This window comes from Scyliorhinus canicula, chromosome 5, assembly GCF_902713615.1.
Source record: "Scyliorhinus canicula chromosome 5, sScyCan1.1, whole genome shotgun sequence".
Classification (NCBI taxonomy): Eukaryota; Metazoa; Chordata; class Chondrichthyes; order Carcharhiniformes; family Scyliorhinidae; genus Scyliorhinus; species Scyliorhinus canicula.
The window spans coordinates 89,331,171-89,355,183 of record NC_052150.1 but is presented as its reverse complement, the minus strand read 5'-3'; the positions used below and the strand labels follow the sequence as shown (position 1 = coordinate 89,355,183).

At 46.9% G+C, this 24,013-nt stretch overlaps 1 protein-coding gene across 1 annotated transcript in view; it reads left to right on the top strand.

The window, feature by feature from the left end:
* Positions 1-24,013, top strand: part of LOC119965620 (ubiquitin-conjugating enzyme E2 E2-like) — a 253,520-nt gene that overhangs the window by 180,345 nt on the left and 49,162 nt on the right. Inside the window, exon 3 of the mRNA XM_038796406.1 lies at positions 15,827-15,959. Within this exon, the coding sequence (XP_038652334.1) occupies positions 15,827-15,959 (133 nt within the window). The remainder of the gene's footprint in view (positions 1-15,826; positions 15,960-24,013) is intronic.

Genomic DNA, 24,013 nt, shown 5'->3' with positions numbered 1-24,013 from the left:
ACGTGGTGACATAATGACACAGTTACTTAAGAGGTCATGTGATGAAAGCACGTTAATTCTCCCCGGAGCACAGGCAGAATACAAGCATGTACAAGATGCTCAGTTATAAGAATTATTTGTTATAAGTCATTAGTCACCAGTTTTTGAGAACCTAGCACTTGTACAACCGTTACAATTGCTTAAAAGTTCAGGAATCCAGTTGTAATTGAACAACAGTTACACAGTGGTTCAGCAAACGTGAAGGAGGTTGTAATTTACACACTTAGTTCATTCTTCCAGAAAAGTGCCTATTTCAACACTTGTTGCGAGAAACGAACAATGACATACTATATTACTTTTATTTTTAATCTGTTCATCTCTTGCAGTTAAATACCAGCGATCCCACATGAGTATACCTAACATTGCTGCCGTTGAGTTGCACGAATAGGATTAGTGAGCATGTTGCAACCAAGAGAGGATGTTATACAACTGTGTCAGTTGCCCCCCTTCTATTTATCAACCAGTTGACTGATGTTGAACAAATGAGAGCACTTTGAATTCTGTTGGAGTTGGTCAGAAGAAATCCTCTAACAAACGGGCCTCACGGTAGCATGGTCGTTAGCATCAATGCTTCACAGCTCCAGGGTCCCAGGTTCGATTCCCGGCTGGGTCACTGTCTGTGTGGAGTCTGCACGTCCTCCCCGTGTGTGCGTGGGTTTCCTCCGGGTGCTCCGGTTTCCTCCCACAGTCCAAAGATGTGCGGGTTAGGTGGATTGGCCAGGCTAAATTGCCTGTAGTGTAAGGTTAATGGGGGGATTGTTGGGTTACGGGTATACGGGTTACGTGGGTTTAAGTAGGGTGATCATTGCTTGGCACAACATTGAGGGCCGAAGGGCCTGTTCTGTGCTGTACTGTTCTATGTTCTAAGACTTAATTTTCACATAGCTAGTATGTTTTTAAAATGAGAATCTCTTGTATTTATAAATTTATGACCTGGGAGGTTCAAATACAATATATCATTTTTAAAAAGGATGATTTTATTGCTTTCCTGGCACTAAGTTTGCGTGTATACTTTGGTAAATATTTGAACAGGAATTCTTTCAGATTGGTCCATGGGCAGGGAGGGTGGTTTTCAGCTCTCTGTCTTCATGAATACAGAGACCAACAGATCGTCCAGGTCCAGATCATTTCAAGTATTTTGGTGGGCTGGCTTCCAGCAGGGCACCGCCACTCTCAATGTCTGCGGGATGTCTGTCTTTTCCTGAGATTTAGATTTTTTTTTAAATCTCATTTTGCTGGAGGTTGATTGCTCTGCTCCAGGGAATGAAACACAATTCCACTCCTCAATGTCACCGGATATCAGGCAGTGGCAGGGCAGAAAATCCGTTTTCCAATACTGCAAGAGGGTTAAAAGAAAACCTTAACCTATATGAGTACAAAGAAACACAAAGGATGTCCAAAACAAAAGCATGGAGGATCATGAACTATTAGTCTAATAGTTATGTTTATGTCCATTTCATCAGAAGAGTCATGATCAGGTTAACTTTTAAAAAGGTAGCTGGGATTCCATTCACCCTTACTCTTTAATGGCAAATTGAACAGATCCAGACATGTCTTTATGAGGACTGTTAAATCATTCTTTTGACTTCATATTTCTTTTTCAAAACCTTAAAACAGGTGTTAGCAAATTATTATTGCACAGCACAATATGTAGATTAATTTAAACAGGGTCAAATAAAAGCAGCTGTTGGCTATCTTGGAGAGTTATTGGTTAATAACCAAACTTCATTGTACATTGGAGCGATAGGCTTTCCAAGATAACAGTTTGTATTGAATTTGAATGACAGTGCAGTGTGTAGTGATGCTACAGCATGTTCTGACAATGCTTTGTACTGTGGGGACAGGAAAAGATGTTCAATTATGGTGTCATGCACCATGCAGATTATTGTATCCCTTTTTGGGGAAAATCAATAAGAACATAAGAACTAGAAGCAGGAGTAGGCCATATGGCCCTTCAAGCCTGCTCCGCCATTCAATGAGATCATGGCTGATCTTTTGTGGACTCAGCTCCACTTGCCGGCCCGAACACTATAATCCTTTCTTCCTTTATTCTCCAAAAAACTATCTATCTTTATCTTAAAAACATTTAATGAAGGAGCCTCAACTGCTTCACTGGGCAGGGAATTCCATAGATTCACAACCCTTTGGGTGAAGAAGTTCCTCCTAAACTCAGTCATAAATCTACTTCCACTTATTTTGAGGCTATGCCCCCAGTTCTGATTTCACCCGCCAGTGGAAACAACCTGCCTGCATCTATCCTATCTATTCCTTTCATAATGTTATATGTTTCTATAAAATCCCCCAGCATCCTTCTAAATTCCAATGAGTATAGTCCCAGTCTACTGAACCTCTCCTCGTAATCCAACCCCCTCTAGGATTAACCTAGTGAATCTCCTCTGCACACCCTCCAGCGCCAGTACGTCCTTTCTCACGTAAGGAGACCAAAACTGAACACAGTACTCCAGGTGTGGTCTCACTAACACCTTACACAGTTGCAGCATAACCTCCCTAGTCTTAAACTCCATCCCGCCAGCAATGAAGGACAAAACTCCATTTGCCTTCTTAATCACCTGTTGCACCTGTAAACCAACTTTCTGTGACTCATGCACTAGCACACCCAGGTCTCTCTGCACAGCGGCATGTTTTAATATTTTATCATTTAAATAATAATCCCATTTGCAGTTATTCCTACCAAAATGGATAACCTCACATTTGTCAAAATTGTATTCCATCTGCCAGACCCTAGCCCATTCACTTAACCTATCCAAATCCCTCTGCAGACTTCCAGTATCCTCTGCACTTTTTGCTTTATCACCCATCTTAGTGTCATCTGCAAACTTGGACACATTGCACTTGGTCCCCAACTCCAAATCATCAATGTAAATTGTGAATAATTGTGGGCCCAACACTGATCCCTGAGGGACACCACTAGCAACAGACTGCCAACCAGAGAAACACCCATTAAGCCCCACTCTTTGCTTTCTATTAATTAACCAATTCGCTATCGATGCTACTACTTTACCTTAACACCATCTTTAGCTTATGCAGCAACCTTTTGTGTGGCACCTTGTCAAAAGCTTTCTGGAAATCCAGATATACCACATCCATTGGCTCCACGTTATCTACTGCACTGGTAATGTCCGAAAAAAAATCCACTAAATTAGTTAGGCACGACCTGCCCTTTATGAACCCATACTGCATCTGTCCAATGGGACAATTTCCATCCAAGTGCCTCACTATTTCTTCCTTGATGATAGATTCCATCATCTTATTTCCTACCGATGTTAAACTAACTCGCCTATAATTACCCGCTTTCTGCCTACCTCCTTTTTTAAACAGTGGTGTCACATTTGCTAATTTCCAATCCGCCGGGGCCACCCCAGAGTCTAGTGAATTTTGTTAAATTATCACTAATGCATTTGGAATTTCCCTAGCCATTTCTTTTAGTACTCTGGGGTGCATTCCATCAGGGCCAGGAGACTTGTCTACCTTTAGCACCATGTGCTTGCCCATCAATACCTTCTTAGTGATAACAATCCTCTCAATGTCCTCACCTGTCATAGCCTCATTTCTATCAGTTGCTGGCATGTTATTTGTGTCTTCCGCTGTGAAGACTGACCCAAAAAACCTGTTCAGTTCCTCAGCCATTCCCTCATCTCCCATTATTAAATCTCCCTTCTCATCTTCTAAAGGACCAATATTTACCTTAGCCACTCTTTTTTGTTTTATATATTTGTAGAAACTTTTACTATCTGTTTTTATATTCTGAGTAAGTTTACTCTCATAATTTATCTTACTCTTCTTTATAGCTTTTTTAGTAGCTTTCTGTTGCCCCCTAAAGATTTCCCAGTCCTCTAGTCTCCCACTAATCTTTGCCACTTTGTATGCTTTTTCCTTCAATTTGATACTCTCCCTTATTTCCTGAGATATCCACGGTCGATTTTCTCTCTTTCTACCGTCCTTCCTTTTTGTTGGTATAAGCTTTTGCTGAGCACTGTGAAAAATCGCTTGGAAGGTTCTCCACTCTTCCTCAACTGTTTCACCATAAAGTCTTTGCTCCCAGTCTACCTCAGTTAGCGCTTTTCATTTTCATTTCATCCCACTGTAATCTCCTTTGTTTAAGCACAAAACACCAATGTTTGATTTTACCTTCTCACCCTCCATCAGTATTTTAAATTCCACCTTATTGTGATCGCTCCATCCAAGAGGATCCCTAACTATCAGATCATTAATCAATCCTGTCTCATTACACAGGACCAGATCTAGGACTGCTTGTTCCCTCATAGGTTCCATTACATACTGTTCTCGGAAACTATCGCGGATATATTCTATAAACTCCTCTGCAAGGCTGCCTTGACCGACCTGGTTAAACCAATCAACATGTAGATTAAAATCCCCCATGATAACTGCTGTACCATTTCTACATGCATCAGTTATTTCTTTATTTATTGCCCGCCCCACCATAATGTTATTATTTGGTGGCCTATAGACTACTCCTATCAGTGATTTTTTTTGCCTTACTATTCCTGATTTCCATCCAAATGGATTCAACCTTATCCTCCATAGCACCAATGTCATCCCTTACTACTGCCCGGAGGTCATCCTTAAATAACAGAGCTACACCACCTCCCTTACCATCCACTCTGTCCTTCCGAATAGTTTGATACTCTTGGATATCTAACTCCCATAAATATATCTTAATTCCTGCTTTGTTAAACTACTTAGTAAATAAAATATTTCATACTGATTTCAATTATGGTACAAATGGGGACTTTGCCTAGATTAGTTCAAATATTTGTTCCTCTTACAAGCTACCATCAGACATGGTTAATCAAATGTCATTCGAGACCTGGCTGAATCTCGTGCAGGAGGCAAAAGTTCCACCACTCGAGCCATAACAAGAGGCGGGACTGCTTTGGCTGGCGGTAGGACCTGATGAGGCATATTACTGACAAAGCCCAATACCCAATCTGCCCACCATCTTGGGCTGCCGGCCAGATCAGAGGGCCAGCAGATCCACCGTCCCAGCAGAGTTACCACTAGTAGAGGCCATTTTTGAAGTTACAGCAAAACACATCAATGGCTTGGCATATTTGAAGGAATGTTAAATATGGATGGGGAACACTAGGACTGGGAAGGTAGGCCCCACCGATTGATGAGGGGTGTCATTAGATGCAGAGGCAATCATTGCTACCATTGGGCCCCATTATGAACCATGGTGTGCACAAAATGGAGATCCCCACACCCCATCTCCTCACCCTCAGCCCAATGTATAATAGGAGGCCACCAGATTTAATTAGATGGTCTCTGTTCACAACAGCAGATTCCCCCCACCCGCACAGACAAAATGTTCACAGAGGCAGAAAATTGCCTTAATTGGCTACCTGAGTACTAATTTGAGATCCCAGCAGGAAGTTGATCTTCCATCATTCCCTTCAATGGCAGAATGGCATGATGGCAGAAAGACATCAGGCAACCCCACCGACACCTGTACACAACATTTTGCCAGCCTTCCAGCTTTCTAGCCTGTTGCAAAGGACCGGTAGAATTCCAGCCATAGAGTCATCATAACACAGAAGGAGGCTGTTGAGCACATCAAGTCCATGCCAGCTCTGTATACAGCAATCCAATAAACCACGTTGTCACACTCTTTCCCCATAGCCCAGTATGGTTATGTCTCTCAAATGCCTATCACATTTCCTTTTCAACTCATTAATCATCTCCACTTGCTTGTATGCAGCAAGTTCCAGGTCATTGCAATTCATTGTTAAACAGCTCTTGCTCTATTATCATCCTGTATCTCTTGTCAAAAACCTTTAATCTGTGTCCTCTAGTCCTAGTAATCTGATAATAGGAGCATCATTTCTTTATTTATCATATTTAAACTTCTCATAATCTTGTACACCCATCTCTCCTGCACTCTCTCAAGGACGCTCACATCCCTCCTAAAGTCCTGACACTTGGTAATTTGATTTATGTTCAAATACTTTGGTAGAAATGTTTGACTTCCTTGCAGTTTATTGTGTTCACTGCAGCTCAATCCTGACAATTTTTAATTACAAAGAGCAAAATTGATGTGTAATGTTTCCATATTAATTTGAACTTAAACTTGTTTACTTTGTGTGGTTTGTGCTCTATTCTGAAGTTCTTTGAGATTTATTCTTTCTTCAGGGAGAATTTTCCCAGTCCCTGGGAGGTAGGTTTACGGGAGAGGTGGTGAGAAAACTGTAAAATAAAATTGGCGGGATTCTCCATTCCCAGGATGCCCAGAACGTGTTCCCCAATGGGACAGTGAATCGGACACCGGGGCAAAATCGGGGTCAGCGCTGGCGGCCGACCTGAACACCATTCTCCAACCCTTTGCTGGCGGCGTGAACGTGTTCCACGCCTCATGCCAGCTGGAGCATGGACATAAATGCAAATGGGTCGTAATTACCTCTCTCCGTGTCGGTTGCATATTCTAAAAGGAAATTTATTGCTATTTTCGGACCTTGCCATTTTGGAAACTTGCTATACACAATGGGCGAGATCTACCGCAATGTTGTGCCTGATTTTCCAGAATTTTCTCTTCCACCCTCCCAGTAACAGTCTAACATCACTCCAGGGTGTTGGGACTGTGTCGGCAATGTCAGCGGGTCATTGTCGCGAGCAAGGGGTTGATAATTTGCGGAGAGCTGAGCTCAGGTGCTCCTTGATTTATGCCATAGTCTGAGTCCTGTCTGTATGCCGAGTGCTCGCTCACACCCATCACCTCCATTGCCTGCACGTGGTATGCCTTGGGGGGGGAAGCCAGGATCACCATGCCTGGGAGGCTAGGGCATGGAATTGGAGGTTAGCCTATATTGTAGAAGTGGCAGAGATGTCATAGTTCTCCAGTGCAACCTGTTTTCATGTTGTACATATGTGTCCAAAACACTTGATGGTGCTGCCTCCCCCCTTCCGCCATCCCTCGCAACTCTTCCCCCCCCCCAATCACCCCCTCTACGCGCCTTCTTCCCCATTAACCTCTCAATGATCCTCGAGCCGGGAGCCTTCCGTGCGCTGCCACTGCGTCTAGGTGTGTCCCCAGGATGCACATCAGAAGTGGAGGCAACCTGCTGCTTTCTGTGTCCCGTGGCCTTTAATGCCTCTGGTGGGTGTCCTCTGGGGGTCCAGGGGCCGGAGGACACCAGCTAACTTGCCGGTGGCACATGTCTTGCTGTGCCACCCTGTTCCAGGGGCTGACTCCGAGATGCGCAGTTGTCATGTGGGGGGAGGACTCGGCGGAGCTGGTGGCCACCGTCGCCACTCGACAGGGTGGCTCCAAGTTGGCACCTAGAACTCCCTCCACCCGGTCGGTGCTCCTAAGTCACCTAGAGATAGAGGGGCAGGTGGATTGAGTCCCGGCTGCCCCTGCAGCATCTGGCTCTGCCACTCCTGGCACTCCCCAATGTCTGGACCATGGTGTCAATGCTCTCAGCGATGCTCCTCAGTGACTGGGACATGCTGCCCAGCGTCCCAGCAAGGTCCACTTGTGACCGGGAAACATTCCCCAGTGAATGGGACTTGCTCTGGACTGCCTCGGCAATGCCCAAATGAGATTGGAACATGTTCCACAGCACCTCAGAAGGGTCCAGCTGGGACTGGGATACGTCCCCCAGTTCGACGTGCTACCGTGGCCTTCAGCCATGGCTGTCGCTGACTGAGCCACACCTTGGACATCTCCATTCATGCTGTTGATGTTGTGCACCAGGCTCTCCACTGTTGTCACCACTCTAATAGCGATGGCCTTAGTGTGATGAATTACCGGCGCCATCTCCTGCATCTGTAGCCTCTGGGACTCCTCCAATCAGCTATAGACTTGCTGGAGTTTTGCTGACATCCCCCTCTGAATCTCATGGATGCATCCTATCAACTGCGTCAGTCCCGGGTAAACCTGGTCCAGAGGTTCAGCATCTGACTGGGGTCCGCTGGGTCCTGGAATCCAGCAGGCCTCCTGCTATCTCACCTAGGTGTTTCTGCCACCACCTGATGTGCGTCAGCAACTGTGTGATGCTCACCAGACTGTACCCCAGTAATCTGTCCACTAATATTGGCCACCGAGCTGTGTGTCTGTGTGTTGGTGGAGGGTGGGGATGACAGCTGTGCCTCGAATATGTTGGTCTCCTCAGAATCCCCTCTTGGGGGGGAGGGGGGGGGGGGTGCACACTGGATGGGCGGCATCCATCGGGTGGAAATCCTGAGGGATTTTCACAGTAACTTCATTGCAATGTAAGCTTACTTGTGATAATAAAGATTATTATTTGTGATGGCCACGAAGAATCCAGCACAGGTTTGTAGAGTCAACCAGAAAGTAACTTTATTTAAACCACTATGCTCACAGCTCAGTACTGCTTCCTTCTCTAGCCGGTACCACACTGGCCAGGTCTATTTGTACAGCTGCAACTACTAGTGGTCTGTCCTCGACCACCCCAATGATCTCGAGGGCCCGTTTCTCATAGGGTTGAGGATTCCGATGTCCGGCACTCAGCCACCCATATGGGTCCTCTCCCATCTGTGTGGGCCAACTTCTCCTGCAGGGATACAGAGAGGGCATCATGAGCCGCATTCTTCTTTCATCGCGGGGGGGTGAAGGATATTGCTGCAGGCTTGGGTATCAATATTGAACAGAGGTGGGCCGGGACACACTATGGTGTTAGGCGGGGGCGGTGCCAGGTGCTTGGTCATTGTGGTGTAGTGATGGAGGGTGGGGCGATGGCCAGTGCTGGGGGCAGGTGCCCATCATCCCCTGCAGCCCAATGGAGGTTGTTGATCTGGTAACGTTCCCCGAGCTGACAGCCGCTGTCACATCCTCCCAGGCGATGCTGGCTGCCCTGTGGCTGAGCTTCCGAGCCCCTCGTGGGAACAGGGCATCCCGTCTGGACTCGACAGCGTCCAATAATCTGGGCAGGTTGGCATCCACAAATCATGGGGCTGGTCTCCTCGGCCACATGGCTGCTTGCTGAGTGGGGTTTGCTCTGCGGGATCGATTTAGGTGCTGCTCCCTTTTACTGGTGGGTGTGGTCCTGGCGAATCAGCAGGCGGGACTATTGTTTGCGGCGTGAGGCCCGTGGGCCTCATTAAGTAGACCACTTAACGTTTGATACTGGTGATGGTCTTACTGGGTTGAGCGTCGGGAAACTCGTGGCAGTTCCCGCTCGCTACCATACTTAGAACGTTTGCATTAAATCGCACCCACAACTTTACTGGCTGGTGTAAGAAATCTATTAACTATAGTGTGGAAAGATAACCATTAGGAAATCCTTTCTTCAAAGGAAGACCTGATTGCGAAATATATCTTTGAAGTAAATAACTATGCCTGTTTATATGAAAAAATTCCAAAGTAGATACATCCTGAGGTCCTTTCTGTGACTTGTCCATTTGGTGTCGGCAAAATATGGTGTACAAATGAGCATGCATTTTGACAGGTATTTAGAGAGCTTGAATGATAGAGAAACCAAAAGCTACTCACAGCCAAGAAATAGATTGATCACTTATGCGTATATGAATGAAATCTGTTTTGTTTGCTCCACCATCAAGTGCTTACGCGAAGCATGAAGTTGTGATTCATAGAAGGATGGAGACTGAATAATAGTTGAATGTTAACAGTAGTGCTTATCCTCCAGAAGAGATTTTTCCCGTACATCACATTAATAACAATCACTCTGAATGCGAATCAGGAACTGCAATTCTCTCTGGAGAGATCATAGGCTGGATTCTCCGGTTTGGAGACCATGTCCGCACGCCAGCATGGGAAGGGTGACGTTTTACGCCAGGACAACTGGCACAAAACTGCCACCGATTCCCCATTTTGCTGGGGGCTAGCAGGGAGGCAGCCTGGAGCACCCGGCTCTAGCTGCCAATACGGCCTGGAGAATTGCCAGGTCCGTGGCCGCGCAAACGCACGGCGACGGTGCAGCAGCCGCGGCGTGCTTCATGGCGGATGCCGCTCGCAGACCCTGCCCGCAAAATAGTCCCTCCCCTTCAGCCAGCTCACGCGCCCCAGACCACCCCACTACAGTGCCCCCAGCTCCGAATATGTCCACCCCTGCCTGCGGATCGGTCCTCCCCCGACTGTTGCGGCGCTGGACTGAATCCGCAGCTACCACGCCAAGTTCCTGATGGGCGAGACCACGTGTCCCACGCCTTCGGGAACTTGGCCGGTCGGGGATGGAGCATCGGGGGCGGGCCTCAGGCAATGGCGACAAACAGCGAGAACCTAATTTTAATGTTTGATCGTAATTACCCAGGCATTCATCCCCCACCACATGATCCCTCACTCAATATTCAAACTCGCCTACGTGATGTCACATGGAAAAGCTTTACACCACTAATTGAAGACGTGAATCAGTACAGGGGATGGCTCTAGTGGCACAAAGGTACGTATAGCCCCCAGGTGGAGAGGAACATGCCTGGCCAATGCCCTGGCACTGCCCCATGGCACAGCTTGGCTCTGCCAAGTTGGCACTGCTGTGTTGGTACCAACTGATGTGGTACCAACATCAGTGCCAACCTGTGCCAAGGGCCAGTGCCAGGAACAGTGCTTTCTGTGATGGGGGGTGGGGTGGGGGGTGGAGAGGACCCGCTAACCATGCTGGGAGAGGAGAGAAGCACTAGTGATACCTTTGTGGTGGTGCTGATGATTGTGCGGGGGGAGGGATGCGGGAACAACTGCAATACCTCTGTGGTGGTGGTGCAGGGGGAGTTGATCGTCAGTTCTGATTGAAGCACCCTTTAAAAATGGCACCCTAATCTCTGTGGAGCCAGCCTTGCCAGCTGTATCAGGCCCCACCCTGCCAGAGTGACAGGGTAAAGCCCGTCCACTGAAACTGGGCTATGCAGCTGGAGAGCGACATGCCGCTTTTCAGTCTGAACCTGACGTTTTAAAAAATATGGTAAGATTCCACCCACTAAAACACACTATGAGTAAATAGGGGGCGCAATTCTCCGCACGCACGACGGTGCGGAGAATAGCGGGGGTCGTAAATTTTTACGGCCACGCTAGTCCGACGCCCTCCCGCTATTCTCCCCCCACCCACGCCCAACTCCCGACACGAATCGCTGCCGCCATTTTTTTACGGCCAGAAGCGATTCTCAGCTGGCCGATGGGCCGAATTCCAAGCCCTTTACGGCCGTTTTTACGAACGGCAAACACACCTGGTCTGGCCGTTCGTAAAAACGGCCGTAAATTCCCGATCTTGGCAACCATGGCACCGATTGGCACGGCAGTACCCGGCCGTGCCAAGGGTGCCATGGGCCCGCGATCGGTGGGCACCGATCGCGGGCAGCGGGTCCGATACCCGCGCACTCTTTGTCCTTCCGCCGCCCCGCTGTATCACTTCGCGGGGCGGCTGAGGGGCATCCCGGCGCAAACTCTGGCAAGCGGGCTTAACAAAATTCGTTAAGCCCGCGATGCCGGAGTTCATGGCTGCGGCATGTTAGCCCCGACCGGGGACCAGAATCGGTTCCCGGTCGGGGAGGGGGAGGCTGACATCAAACCCGCCCGGTTTTGACACCAGCCTTACGATTTCTCCCTGTCTGGGAGAATCGCGCCCAGGGTATTTTGAAATTATTGCAAGAAATAAATCCAAATAAAGCATCAGTTCTGGATGAAATGCCTCCTTAGATCTTAAAGTTAGCAGCTGAAGGACTGACTCCAATATTGACCAATCTCTTTCAGTAGTAAATCAACACTGGCTACTTACCAAACCATTGGAGACAAGCATAATCGAGAAAGTAATCCAGAAAACTACAGATTGGTATCGCTCATAGGTGTGATTTACAAAATACTTGAACATATTGTTTATGTCATGAAATACTTTGAAGCTCTCAATAGCCTGGTAGATGGTCACTGTGGTTTTCAGTCAAAAAGATATGCTGAAACATAGCTTTTATAGACTGTCAATGGCCTAGCTTCAGGTCTCGAAAGAGATTAAACTATTCACATGACGAAACTGGATTTCTCAAAAACCTTCGATAAACTTCTTCATGAAAAGCTCTTGTTTAAATTTAACTCTGATCAAATGATTGAATTGGATCAGGCACTTCCTAACCAACACAAGTCAGAGAGGGGTGTGTGGGGATCAACTTCTCCCAGAGCTGTCCACCACTAGTGCCTCAGGGAACTATGTTGGGACCTTTCTATTCTTGACAACCTCAACAACAAGTTAGAAAACAGGGCTTGGCTATTTGCAAATGATTGCTGGTTTACACATCAGGGAAGTCTCAAGATCATATAAAATCACTGCAAGATCATCTTCTGGAATTGCAAAATTTGTTTCCAAAACAGTACATCAACAGTCTTTCTTCCAAAGGCAAGTCCACAATGGAACAAGTCGCCAATGAATATAGTCACTTGAAATTTTCAAGACCCATCTCTGGATTATTTCTATTTATGCGGTTTCATTAGCAGGACTAGCAAATTAGAAGGTCCTGTCTGGTTTAACTAGCATGAACCATAGAAATGCTTGTGAAATATGGATGTTCCTCTGGATGCTGACAAAACCAAAGTAGAAAGAACCAACAGTTCCCCACCACAGCATCTAGCTGTTTCTTAAATGTTTTCACCAAAACTACCTTAACTAGAACGAGAGGTCACAGATATAGGTTGAGAGGTGGTAGATTTAGAACTGAGATTAGGAGGAACTACTCGCAGAGGGTGGTGAATTTGTGGATAGTGCGGTAGAGTCTGAATCATTAAATGGTTTCAAGAAGGAGATAGATATATTTCTGATTTTAAAAAATGGGTTCAAGGGATATGGGGACAGGTCGGTTGATTTGAGACCCGTAAGAGATCAGCCATGATCTGATTGAATGGCGGAGCAGGCTCAAGTGCTGATTCGCAATGCGGGCATAGGCAATTTAAGGCGATAAAGGGGCAAGATGGCAGCAGTGTTGCCATCGTCCCAAAGGGGAATGGAGTGATATGATGAATACCAGGCCCTGGAAACTGAGAGAGGCCATCTGCCATGGGTTGCATTTACTCAGTCTTTGGGGCCTCCAGTGAGCAGGAGCAGCAGAGAGGGAGACAGATACAGCCACAGACAGCAGGAGAACAGTGATCTCAGGGCCAAAAGGAGTACATGTCTTCGGGTGGGGTTGCTGGTGAAGGATGCAGAGAGGTACACAACCAACCTCCTGTTCTCAGAAGAGAATGCCACCAGAGAGGATATACCATCCAAGCCTCAATACCTTCAAATATCCAAGTGTCAGTGTCGTTGAATGCTGCACTTCTCCAAGGAGACCATCACCAATCTGTGCCATGATGGAGGAGGAACCGTGCTCTATACCATGGTGCTGACAGTCACTATCATGCTTAACTTCAACACCTCTGGATTTTTCCAGAGAGGCACTGGAGATAGATGAGGGATATTGCGGTTCTTGGATGTACTATAGTGGTGACCGATGCCCTGTTCAAGAAGACTACCAAATCTGTATTTTTCACACCAATCCAAATGATCAAGCTGGATTCCCACAGGTGCAAAGTGTGATTGACTGCACTTATGTTGTCATTAACACTCCCACAGACCAACCAGCAGCCATCATCAACAAGAAGGGCTTCCATTTCATGAATGTCCATCTGGTCTACAACCATTGCAGACAGATCTCCCAAACAGTGTACAATTTCCAGGAAGCAGCCATGATGCATACATACTTTTGTGATCCCAGTTACCGCAGCTTTTCCAACAATCCACACACCTCCTAAGATGGATAATTGGAGACAACGGCAACACACTGAGGACATGGTTAATAATCCTTGTGCGGAATCAAGGCACAGATTCAGAGGAGAGGTACAGTATCTGCCAGAGGGTAACCTGAGCAACCATTGAGTAGAGTATTGGTCTTCACAAGATGCAATTCAGATACGTTGAACAATATGGGGAGCCCTTTAATATGCCTCAGCAAAGGTCTTGCTTATTGTCGTAACCTGGTTTGCACTCCAGAACCAGGTGCTAAATTAGGGGAGACGTGTTGAATACTGAGGATATTGTGAATTGAAATAGAGGAGGCTGCTGTCCAGATGATGCAAGACAAAGGACCCCAGGGGCCATAAGCAAGGTGCAATGAGATACTCGCAAGTGGGATTTGTACCACGCTAATGTTCATTTGTTCATTTGACTGTTAGTCTTGTTGGTTCCATATGAATAAATCCTGATCTTTCTGCAGTTGTACTCCCACCTCCATTTACCATTATATCTCCCTACACTCATCACGAAATCATGGGGCCAACATTTGTCTTCCTTATGCCATTTTCTCAGCCAATCTTCTTCTGCGGATGTCCTTACTGCTCCCTGATATTGAATGCACGCCTTTAAACTTGCTGCCTGCCCTTTCCATGATGTGGTCACGTCGCTTGTCTTCCAGTTTCTGCTGCTATTGCGGTTGGCCCCTGCACCTCTTGACTGGCCGGCCACTGGAAAATTGGGTGCAACCATTTCCGGTCTTGAGGGTGGGACCTGGGGCTGAGCCAGAAAAATCTGCCCAGAGACTGGCTGTCAGGTGGGCCATTGCCAGGGAGTAGAGAGCAGAAAGAAAGGGATTGGTTTGGAAGGACTTATCAAAGCATGGGTCACAGAGAGTGCAAGAGAGAGCTGAGCATCATTGAATGAGATGGGATATCAGAATGTGGGTTGGGGAATCTGGAAGGTCACAAAATGGGCTGGGGTAACAGCATGAGTTGACTGGGGGAGATTGAAACATGAATCAGCAGCAGGAGATTAGAGCATGAGTTTGCCGAGGGAGTCCGGAGCTTGAGTTGGCAGTGGAGATTGGAGCGTGAATTGACCAGAGGCTATAGCTTGAGGGGCATCATTCTACATTAAGCATGGCTGATCAAGACTCCCCCACTCTCACCACCTGCCATAGGCATGTTGGAAACATTTCCAGGTTGATAATCAACCTTGTTTGACAAGGTGTGCTCTCCATCTAAACAAAGCAATGTTACAGAGCATCACTGTGCAAGAACAATCTTGTCAAACCGTTGCTCCTAGTGGTCCCTCCCCACCCCATACATAAGAGTTAGGTTAGGACGTATGGGCCTGTTACAGTATATAAATTTGTTAAAGAAAATTCAGACGTGAAGAGATTATTATGAACACACCTTCATCAAGTTTTGGAGTGTGACTTGAACATACAACATCTGGTTGAGAGACAGGGACACCGCCCACTCTATCACAAGACATCCAGCACACAATGTAAATGCAGTTCAAATAACAGATAGAAGGATTTGCATACAGTCATTGTTCTTAAGGGCAACAATCAATTGTCCTCTAATCAGTGTACTGTTGCAATTTTCTGTGTAGTTAATCAATTTAGTGTACAATTTAGTGTAGTTACATTATTTTTCTCTTTAGAGTTCTTAGAAACAGAGACAGATGCATGTTGATACTTTGCCTTCTACCCCAAAATGCAGTCTTATTATAAAAATCAACATACTTAATCTCTTTATGTCTGAATTTTCTTTAACAAATTTATATACTGTAACAGTCCCGTAAGTCCTAACCTAATCCTTATGCATGGGGTGGGAAGGGACCACTAGGAGTAACGGTTTGACAAGATTGTTCTTGCACAATGATGTTCTGTAACATCGCTTTGTTCAGATGGAGAACACACCTTAATTTCAAAGAATTCCTAATATTGATTTTATATCCCTTCTGTTATAAATTTATACATTTATATTGTAAGCAGAATTTTTGGAGATTAATGTACAGAGTAATAAAAAGTAATTTATATTCTCATTTATATTTATGAACTGTTTCTTCTGTTACAGTGCTGGGCCAAAAGGAGACAATATTTATGAATGGAGGTCAACTATCCTGGGACCCCCAGGCTCGGAGTATGAGGGTGGCGTCTTCTTCTTAGATATTGCATTTTCACCTGACTACCCCTTCAAGCCATCCAAGGTGCGTATTCCTGAACAGCAAAGTAAATGAAAAGCAAAACGCATTTGGCTAAACAGTGTAAACAGTATGGCAATGGGATGTGTTTTGAATCAAATAATGACACATGTTCTCAATGTTTCTGAACTGATCTTACCATTACAATTATTTTAGACTGAAAACTCACTTCCTTTCCACCAGTTTCTGCCTAACCAAGGATACTGGTATTACAAGAATTATACTAAGGATGAGGGACTTCAGTTACATGGAAAAATTAGAGAAGCTGGAATTGTTCTCTTTCAAGAAGAGAAGGTTAACAGGAGATTTAAGAGATGTTCAAAATTATAAAGGATTTGAATGAGCAAATAAGGAGAAACCCTGCTCCCACTGTTAAAGGGTTGCTAGGGCACTCAGATTAAGGATAGTTGGCAAAAGAAGTAGAAGTGAGATGAGATTTTTTTTACTCAACGTGTTTCTATGTAAGCTATGTGTTGAGGATGATGAGAACATGACTGAGTATTTGGAGAACTGGTCAGTTTGAGTTTAGGGAAGAAGACCAGTGAAGTGAAAGATTATGGGTGAAGACTTGGAGAAAGTGATTAGTTTCAAGTACATGGAGTCAGTGGTGGCAGAAGATGGTAATGTAGAAATGAAAATTAAGCTACGGATTAGCTCTGGTTGGGGTGATTGGAAGAAATGCAGTGGAATGTTGTGAGATAGAGAACGTTGTTGAAATCGAAGGCAAGAATCTACAAGACAGTTGTGAGAGTGGCCTTGTTATATAGTGCAGAAACGTGGGCAACATCAAGCAGAGAGCGGAACACCGACTGGATACTAATGATATGTGGATGATGAGATGGATATGTGGAGTGATGACGAAAGACAAAATCAGGAACTAATATGTCAAGGGGTTTGTAAAGATTGTGGTAACGTCAAAGGAAATAGTCAAGAAGAGGTTGAAACGGTATGATCGCCTGTTGCAGAGAGAGAAGAAATGTGCTGAGGTGAGTGATAGAGGTGAGACTGCTAAGAAGCAGGAAAAGAGGAACACCTCAGACAGGATGAAAAGATGCACTGTCAAGAAACTTAAAAACAGCAGAATTGGAAGAGGAATGGGTCACTGACAGGAGGAGATGAAGCTCCTCACCACATCAGAAGCAGCTTCGTGCTTTCTGCTGTGAAAACGAAGAAGTGTCTATCGTAACAAGACTGTTTATAAACATTATAGTTAGTATCAAAGCAGGGTACTTGAGATGCAGTGAAGCATGAAAGGGAAGATAGATCAACAATCCAGCAAGGGCTTGTCTCTGGAGTAATAAAACTGTCAATCACTGGCTAATACAATGTAAAATTGAATAGAAGATTTGCATTTCAAAGACTGTCAAGGGATTTGAAGTCCTTTGAAGTGTATGTGGCTTTCAAGGAAGCCTCTGGCACTTGTAAAAGCTGCTGCTTTAAATACTTTTCTCTGAGGCAGCAGATGTTAGGGAATGGTAAGTGAAAATACAGTGATTTTTCACTCGACTGCCTGGACTGCTCGTCAGCTTTCAGCCAGGAGTCTCTAATGGCCTCTCTGATGGGGTCTTCATTGGGGGTCTGATGGGAGTCCCTGATGGAGGGGCCTCTGATCGGGTGGGGGGGGGTCTCTGTTGGGGATCTTGGTTGGGGGTCTTTTGGAGGTCTGTGATGGGGAAGTTTGATAAAAGGTCCAATGGCAGAGTCTGCCTTCCAAGTGAATCCATGACTTACTTTTACTTCTTGCAAGTTGATGTAATGAATTTTCAGCATACCATGCTGGCCCCCAATACCCAGGAGAGACCAAATACAAATTGGGTAATACCTTTGCAGAACCCCTTCACTCAGGCAACAAGCATGCCCCAAACATCTGGTCAGTTATCATTTTAAATTTGCTTTCCACTCGTATCTGACCTTGGCCTTCTACAGTATTCAAATGAAGCTCAAAGGACACTCAAGGAGTAGGACTTTATCTTTGGTTTAAGCATTTTCCACATAGGCTGCCAGATTTCACGTCAAGTTCAATAGTTTCAAATGATAACCATTGTTCCCATTTGTTCAGATAGCAACTGTTGCTGATGATCCTGCAATTGCCATTTTCACCTCTTCTAGGCCCATAGATTGTGTCTTCAGCTGTTCCATGACTATCCCTTTTTGTCTTGCTCCACTATCCCTTTAGATATTTAATCTCTCCTGCCTTCCACACTATCACAGACCTCCCCCTTTTGTTCTTTCTTCACCTTCTCCCTTCTCTGCCTCTGAGCGCGATTCTCCGGCCTCCCAGCCATCGGTTTCTCAGCACCATTCATTGGCGGCGGGATTTTTTGTTCCCGCCGCTATCGATGGGAATTCCTGTTCAATCCACCCCACACTGCCAGGAAACACAAAGGCAGGGTGCATTGCCGACAGGACCAGAGATTTCCACCGCCAGCGAATGGCTGGAGAATTATGGCCTCTGTGTTTGTATAATACACATTACATCTAATATTTTCCAGTTCTAAAGAAAGGTCATCCAACTGATATTTAATTCTGTTTTTCTCTTTCCACGCATGCTCCCTGAGTTGAGTATCTTCAGCATTTTCTTTTTTTCAATTCAGATTTCCAGTTTCTGCAGTATTTTTCTTTTGTAGTAAAGCTTTATAGGTTGACCAGGGGATGTGCACAACGTATTTAATTTAGAAATTCCAGTATCTATAGACACACAAGAAAAATAACTGCATTCTCTCCTGTCCGCAGCCAACGGGCTGGATTCTCCGTTTTTGGGACTATGTCCACACACCATCGTAAAACCTGTGGGCTTTCACGCCAGAAAAACTGGCGTGAAGGGGTCACATATTCATAGCCCTGCAGGGGGCTAGCAGTGACCCGTCGGGAAGCTCACAGATTTTCCTGCAGATACCGACCCCCGCACCTCCGGTTCAGAGGGCGCGGCGGCCTCCAGGGGTCGCACTGTGCTCCATGGCCGTCTCAGACCGCAGAGCTGGACCTCCCAAATAGTGCTCCTGATCAGCCGCATGCCCAACCTGGACCGCCCACCCAAAATTAGCCCAGTGCTGTATCATGCTCCCCCTGTCCTTTGTTCGGCCCGCCCCCGACCATGGTCCACAGGCGCCACGTTAGTATCCTGATCGGCAGGAATATGTTAGATCCACACCGTCAGGAATTCGGCCGGTCGGGGGCAGAGAATGGCGGGGTGGGCCTCTGTCAATGGCCCCAGGTAGGGGATACATGGCGCGGCGTACTTTTTGGAGCCTGGAGAATCGGGGAATGGTGCTGGTCCCAATCCATCCGTAGAAATGGATTCTCCGCCCTGGTGCCGGCCGCGATTTCAGGGCGGGGTGCGGCGAATCCAGCCCAATGTTCTTGTCTCAAAACTAGCAGCTTGGCACCATTTCATATTGGGTCACCCTCCTCTTTGTCCAGTAAATCAGCTGACAGGCCAAATTCAGTGAGGGGAGTGATGACTAATATGACATCGTTTGGGCGGATCTCTTCTGGACTAGATTTCAATGGCTAAGTGATTCGTTCCAGGAAAACTACAATGACCATCATACTCACACCAAAGGTGAACCAAATTATGTTGCAGAGATCTCGGCTGTTGGTCTCAAACTCACATATTGTCCAGCAGTCTCTACTTTAAATACAAGGAGGTTTGGCTTCCGACCGGTGAACTGTTCCAAAAAGCAAAGAATGCTATGAAAGCAGACAAAAATATGCTCATGGGTGTATGAAAAAATATTTTGTTGTGAAGTTTCCATTCTTTAGTAGAATCTTGTAAAACGTATTCATTTGCGCCACTTTCCCATCTTACCCATTCTTGGTGGTTGGGTGTTTTTTACGTTGCTTAAAGATGAATGGGAAGACATTTGCAGGGAGACAGTAATGTCGCGGTACTGTCACTGGATCAGTAATCCCGAGACCCAGGGTAATACTCTGGGGGCCTGGGTTCGAATCCCATAATGGCAGATGGTCAAATTTGTAATCAATAAATATCTGGACTTTAAATAAGACCATGAAACTATGGTCGCTTGTCGTAAAGAGCCATCTGATTAATGTCCTTTAGGGAAGGAAATCTTAGGAAATCTTAGCTGGTCTGGCCTATATGTGACTCCAGACACACTGCACAACAATTGGTTAACTCTTAAAAGCCCTCTGAGAAGACCCAGCAAGCTATTCAGTTTAAGAGTAATTAGGGATGGGCAATAAATACTGGCCCAATCAGCGGTGCCCACATTCCAGGAATAATAAAAAAATAAAGGACCAACAAGACAAACGGTTGGTTGTTTGCAGGACCACTTTGTGTCAATGGTATTAGTGGCGTAGACAGTTTTGGAAATCGGGAAGAATGACCAATAGACGTGGCTCTGACATTAGTGTCACCCAAATAAAGTTTGCATTCAAAAGTGGTATCTCAAGCAGCAATATGAGCAGCTGATGGTGTATTATGGTAATCACGTCTTTTTCATCTTGCTTTCCTTTTGCTCGAATCATCTCCAGACAATCTATGCACTGCATCTTGTTCCTCTTACAGATTCAATCCTCGCTGCTGAGCAATGTTGTTCAGAGCATGGAAAGCCACAACCATTGTGGAAACCCTGGCAGCTGAGTACTTAAGGGTGCCTCGAGATGCACCTAAAGTGAACCTTCGGTATGCCGATGGCTTGTTCAATGACCGATCTGTTGATCTTGATTGTTGTGCTGTTGGGTTTCTGGTGATTGTCGTCAGTCAAGTTTAAAGTGGGTATCCTTTGCCTCCCAGCAGCCACCTCTAACTTTTCCTTCAGATCCAAAAAGGTTGGGGAGCTTGGACTCCCTCAAATTGAAAGCAACACAGCAACTCCAGGGAATCCAATACACACATGCAAACATATGATTTTGTGGCTACATACCAGCTGCACATTAATGGGTAAAAGCCCTTGCATGTCACAAGTATTCCTGCATGATCTAGATGTGACAATCTTATAATTATGGGTTGTCAGTGATCCCCTACATTGATAGGAAGCTACCCAGAGACACCAATCTGTGTATCTGCTTATTTTGACTGACATCTTTGCAAGTTAAATTCATGTAATTGTGGGCTCTGGCAAACAACCCATTAGTCACCTGCATTATGCATTCGTGAGTACTGACATGGGTTCCTGGAAGTGCTTTTAGTAGAGCTCTGTGAGGATTCGGAGGCTTAAATATTGAAAACAGTGGTTAATTTGATAGGCTCTGGTATCATGTGGTCACTAACTCCAGAATGCATCAGCTCTTCTTGGAGTTTGCAGATAACTGCATCCACCTGACATAACATCCTGCGGCTCCCGAAGCACTGTTGTTCTGTCATGTCAAGGAAACTCAGTCTCTGCCTGCACAATCTTTGTTGCGGGTAATGCCTTGTGCAAATTGCACCCGTCAGCTGCTACCCTCTCTGCTCTTCAACTGCATATCCTGCCGAACGTCAGACTGCTGCTGGAACATATTGCTTCTCCTCTGAGGTGCAATCTAATGCAGCCAACGTGTCACCCATCTTGCTGTCAGTAAAGCTGCCAGAACCAGTTTGGGAGGCAGCATGCAACTTTGGTGCTTCCGGCTCATTTTCATGATTGTAGCAGAGTGTCTGCATCCCCGATGCAGCTGGCTGCCTCTCTGTTCAGCAGGGAGCCAAGCAGAATTTGCTGACAACATATGGTGCAATCAACCTTCTGTTCTGAAAGGCAGTTTGTCCCTCTTAAAGGGAAGCTGCATTGAACTACAGGATTCCATTGCTACCGTGGGCAGCACGGATCTGAATTCAAAATGTACAATTCAGCTAACAAGTACGTCTTTCAGGACTTGTAGGAAGTAACCGGAGCACCCAGAGGAAACCCACACAGACACAGGGAGAACGTGCAGACTCCGCGCAGACAGTGACCCAAGCCGGGAACCGAACCCGGAACCCTGCTGCTGTGACGCAACAGTACTAACCACTATGCTACCGTGCTGCCCTCAGATGGATAAGCTTTGGAGAGACTGGAAGTGAGTTACTCACCGCAGGTTTCCTAGCCTCCGACCTGCAGCCACTGTATTTATATGGCTAGTCCAGTTCAGTTTCTGATCAATGTTAACCCCGCCCTCAGGATGTTTATAGTGGGGGATTCAGAGATGATAATGCCATTAAATGTTTTGTGGGAGACCATCATTGCGGGCACTTGTATGGCCCGAATGTTACTTACCATTTGTCAGCCCAAGCCCAAACATGGTCTGCTTCAGTATCTGAGGAGTCGCAAATGATGCTGAGGATTGTGTAGTCATCAGTAAACATCCCCACTTCTGATCTTATGACGGAAGGAGGTCAATGCTTCAAAAAAGAACACTAACATTTATTCAATGACATTGAATCCAGAGGATGTTGTGCAGGAATCATAGAATCCCTCCAGTGCAGAAGGAGGCCATTTGGCCCATTGAGTCTGCACCAACCCTCTGAAAGAGCAATCCATCCAAGCCACTCCCTAGACCTATCCCAATAACCCCTTAACCCAACCCACACATCTTTGGACACGAAGGGGAAATTTAGCTTGGCCAATTCACTTAACTTGCACATCTTTGGACTGTGGAAGGAAACCGGAGCACCCGGAGGAAACCCACGCACACGGGTAGAATGTGCAAACTCCACACAGTCACCCAAGGCCAGAATTGAACCTGGGTCCCTGACGCTGTGAAGCAGCACCCTAACCACTGTGCCGCCCTAATGATGACATTTCTCTGGCATGTATACGATCCCGGACAAGACCCCAACAGTTGCTCGGATACTGAACAGTAACCCCAAAATTTTATTTAATTTTGTAAGACTGTGAGGAAAGGAAACTTCATTCCAGGAGTGGCGTCACACACAAATAGGGATATGGGCCGGGATTCTCCCCTACCCAGCGCGACGGGGGGGGTCCCGGCGTAGCGGAGTGGCGCCAACCACTCCGGCGTCGGGCCTCCCCAAAGGTGCAGAATTCTCCACACCTTTGGGGGCTAGGCCCGCGCTGGAGTGGTTGGCGCCACGCCAACTGGCGGCACAACCAGGGCCAACGGCCTTTGACACCCGGCGTCGGGGCTGGCCGAAAGGCCTTCGCCGGTTCGCGCATGCACCGTGCATCAGCGGCTGCTGACGTCACCACCGGCGCATGCGCCATATGGGTGTTCTCTTCCACCTCCGCCATGGTGGAGGCCATGGCGGCGGCGGAAGAAAAAGAGTGCCCCCAATGCATTGGCCCGCCCGCCGATCGGTGGGCCCCGATCGCAGGCCAGGCCACTGTGGGGGCACCCCCCTGGGGTCCAATCACCCCACGCCCCCCCCCCCTCCCCAGGACCCCGGGGGCCTACTCATGCCGCCAATCCTGCCGCCACCAGAGGTGGTTGAAACGACGTCGGCGGGGTCGGCCTCTCATCAGCGGGACTTCGGCCCATCGAGGGCCGGAGAATCGCCGCGGGGGGCACGCCGATCAGCGCGGGGGGACACGCCGATCGGTACGGCGCAATTCCCGCCCCCGCCAATTCCGGCCACGGCGGGGCCGGGATTTACGCCGGCCCCGGGCGATTCTCTGACCCTGCGGGGGGTCGGAGAATTTCGACATTGTATGTTAAAAGAAACATTATAACTGCCAGACTACTAACCTAACTTTAACATCATACAAGAAAATAGCTTACAATTACCAGTTGAACAATGCTTAACAATAACAGGAACTACTTTCACTTCTGATTGATATATTTTTATTTGCAATCAAGCAAAAAACATCTCGGGCGAAATTCTCCCAAAACGGGAGAAATCGTAAAGCTGCCGTAAAACCCGGGCGGGTTTTACGGCAGCGCGCCCCTTCCCGACCGGGGACCGATTCTGGTCCCCGGTCGGGGCTAGCAGCCCGACGCCGTAGGCTCCGGCAAGACGGGCTTAACGAAAATCGTTAAGCCCGCTTGCCGGAGTTAGCGCCGGCTGACGCGTCATATGACGTCAGCCGCGCATGCGCAGTTTGGAAGACTCCAACCCGCGCATGCGCGGGTGACGTCATCACGTTTTTGCGCGAAACCCGCGCATGCGCGGGCCGGGTTGCCCC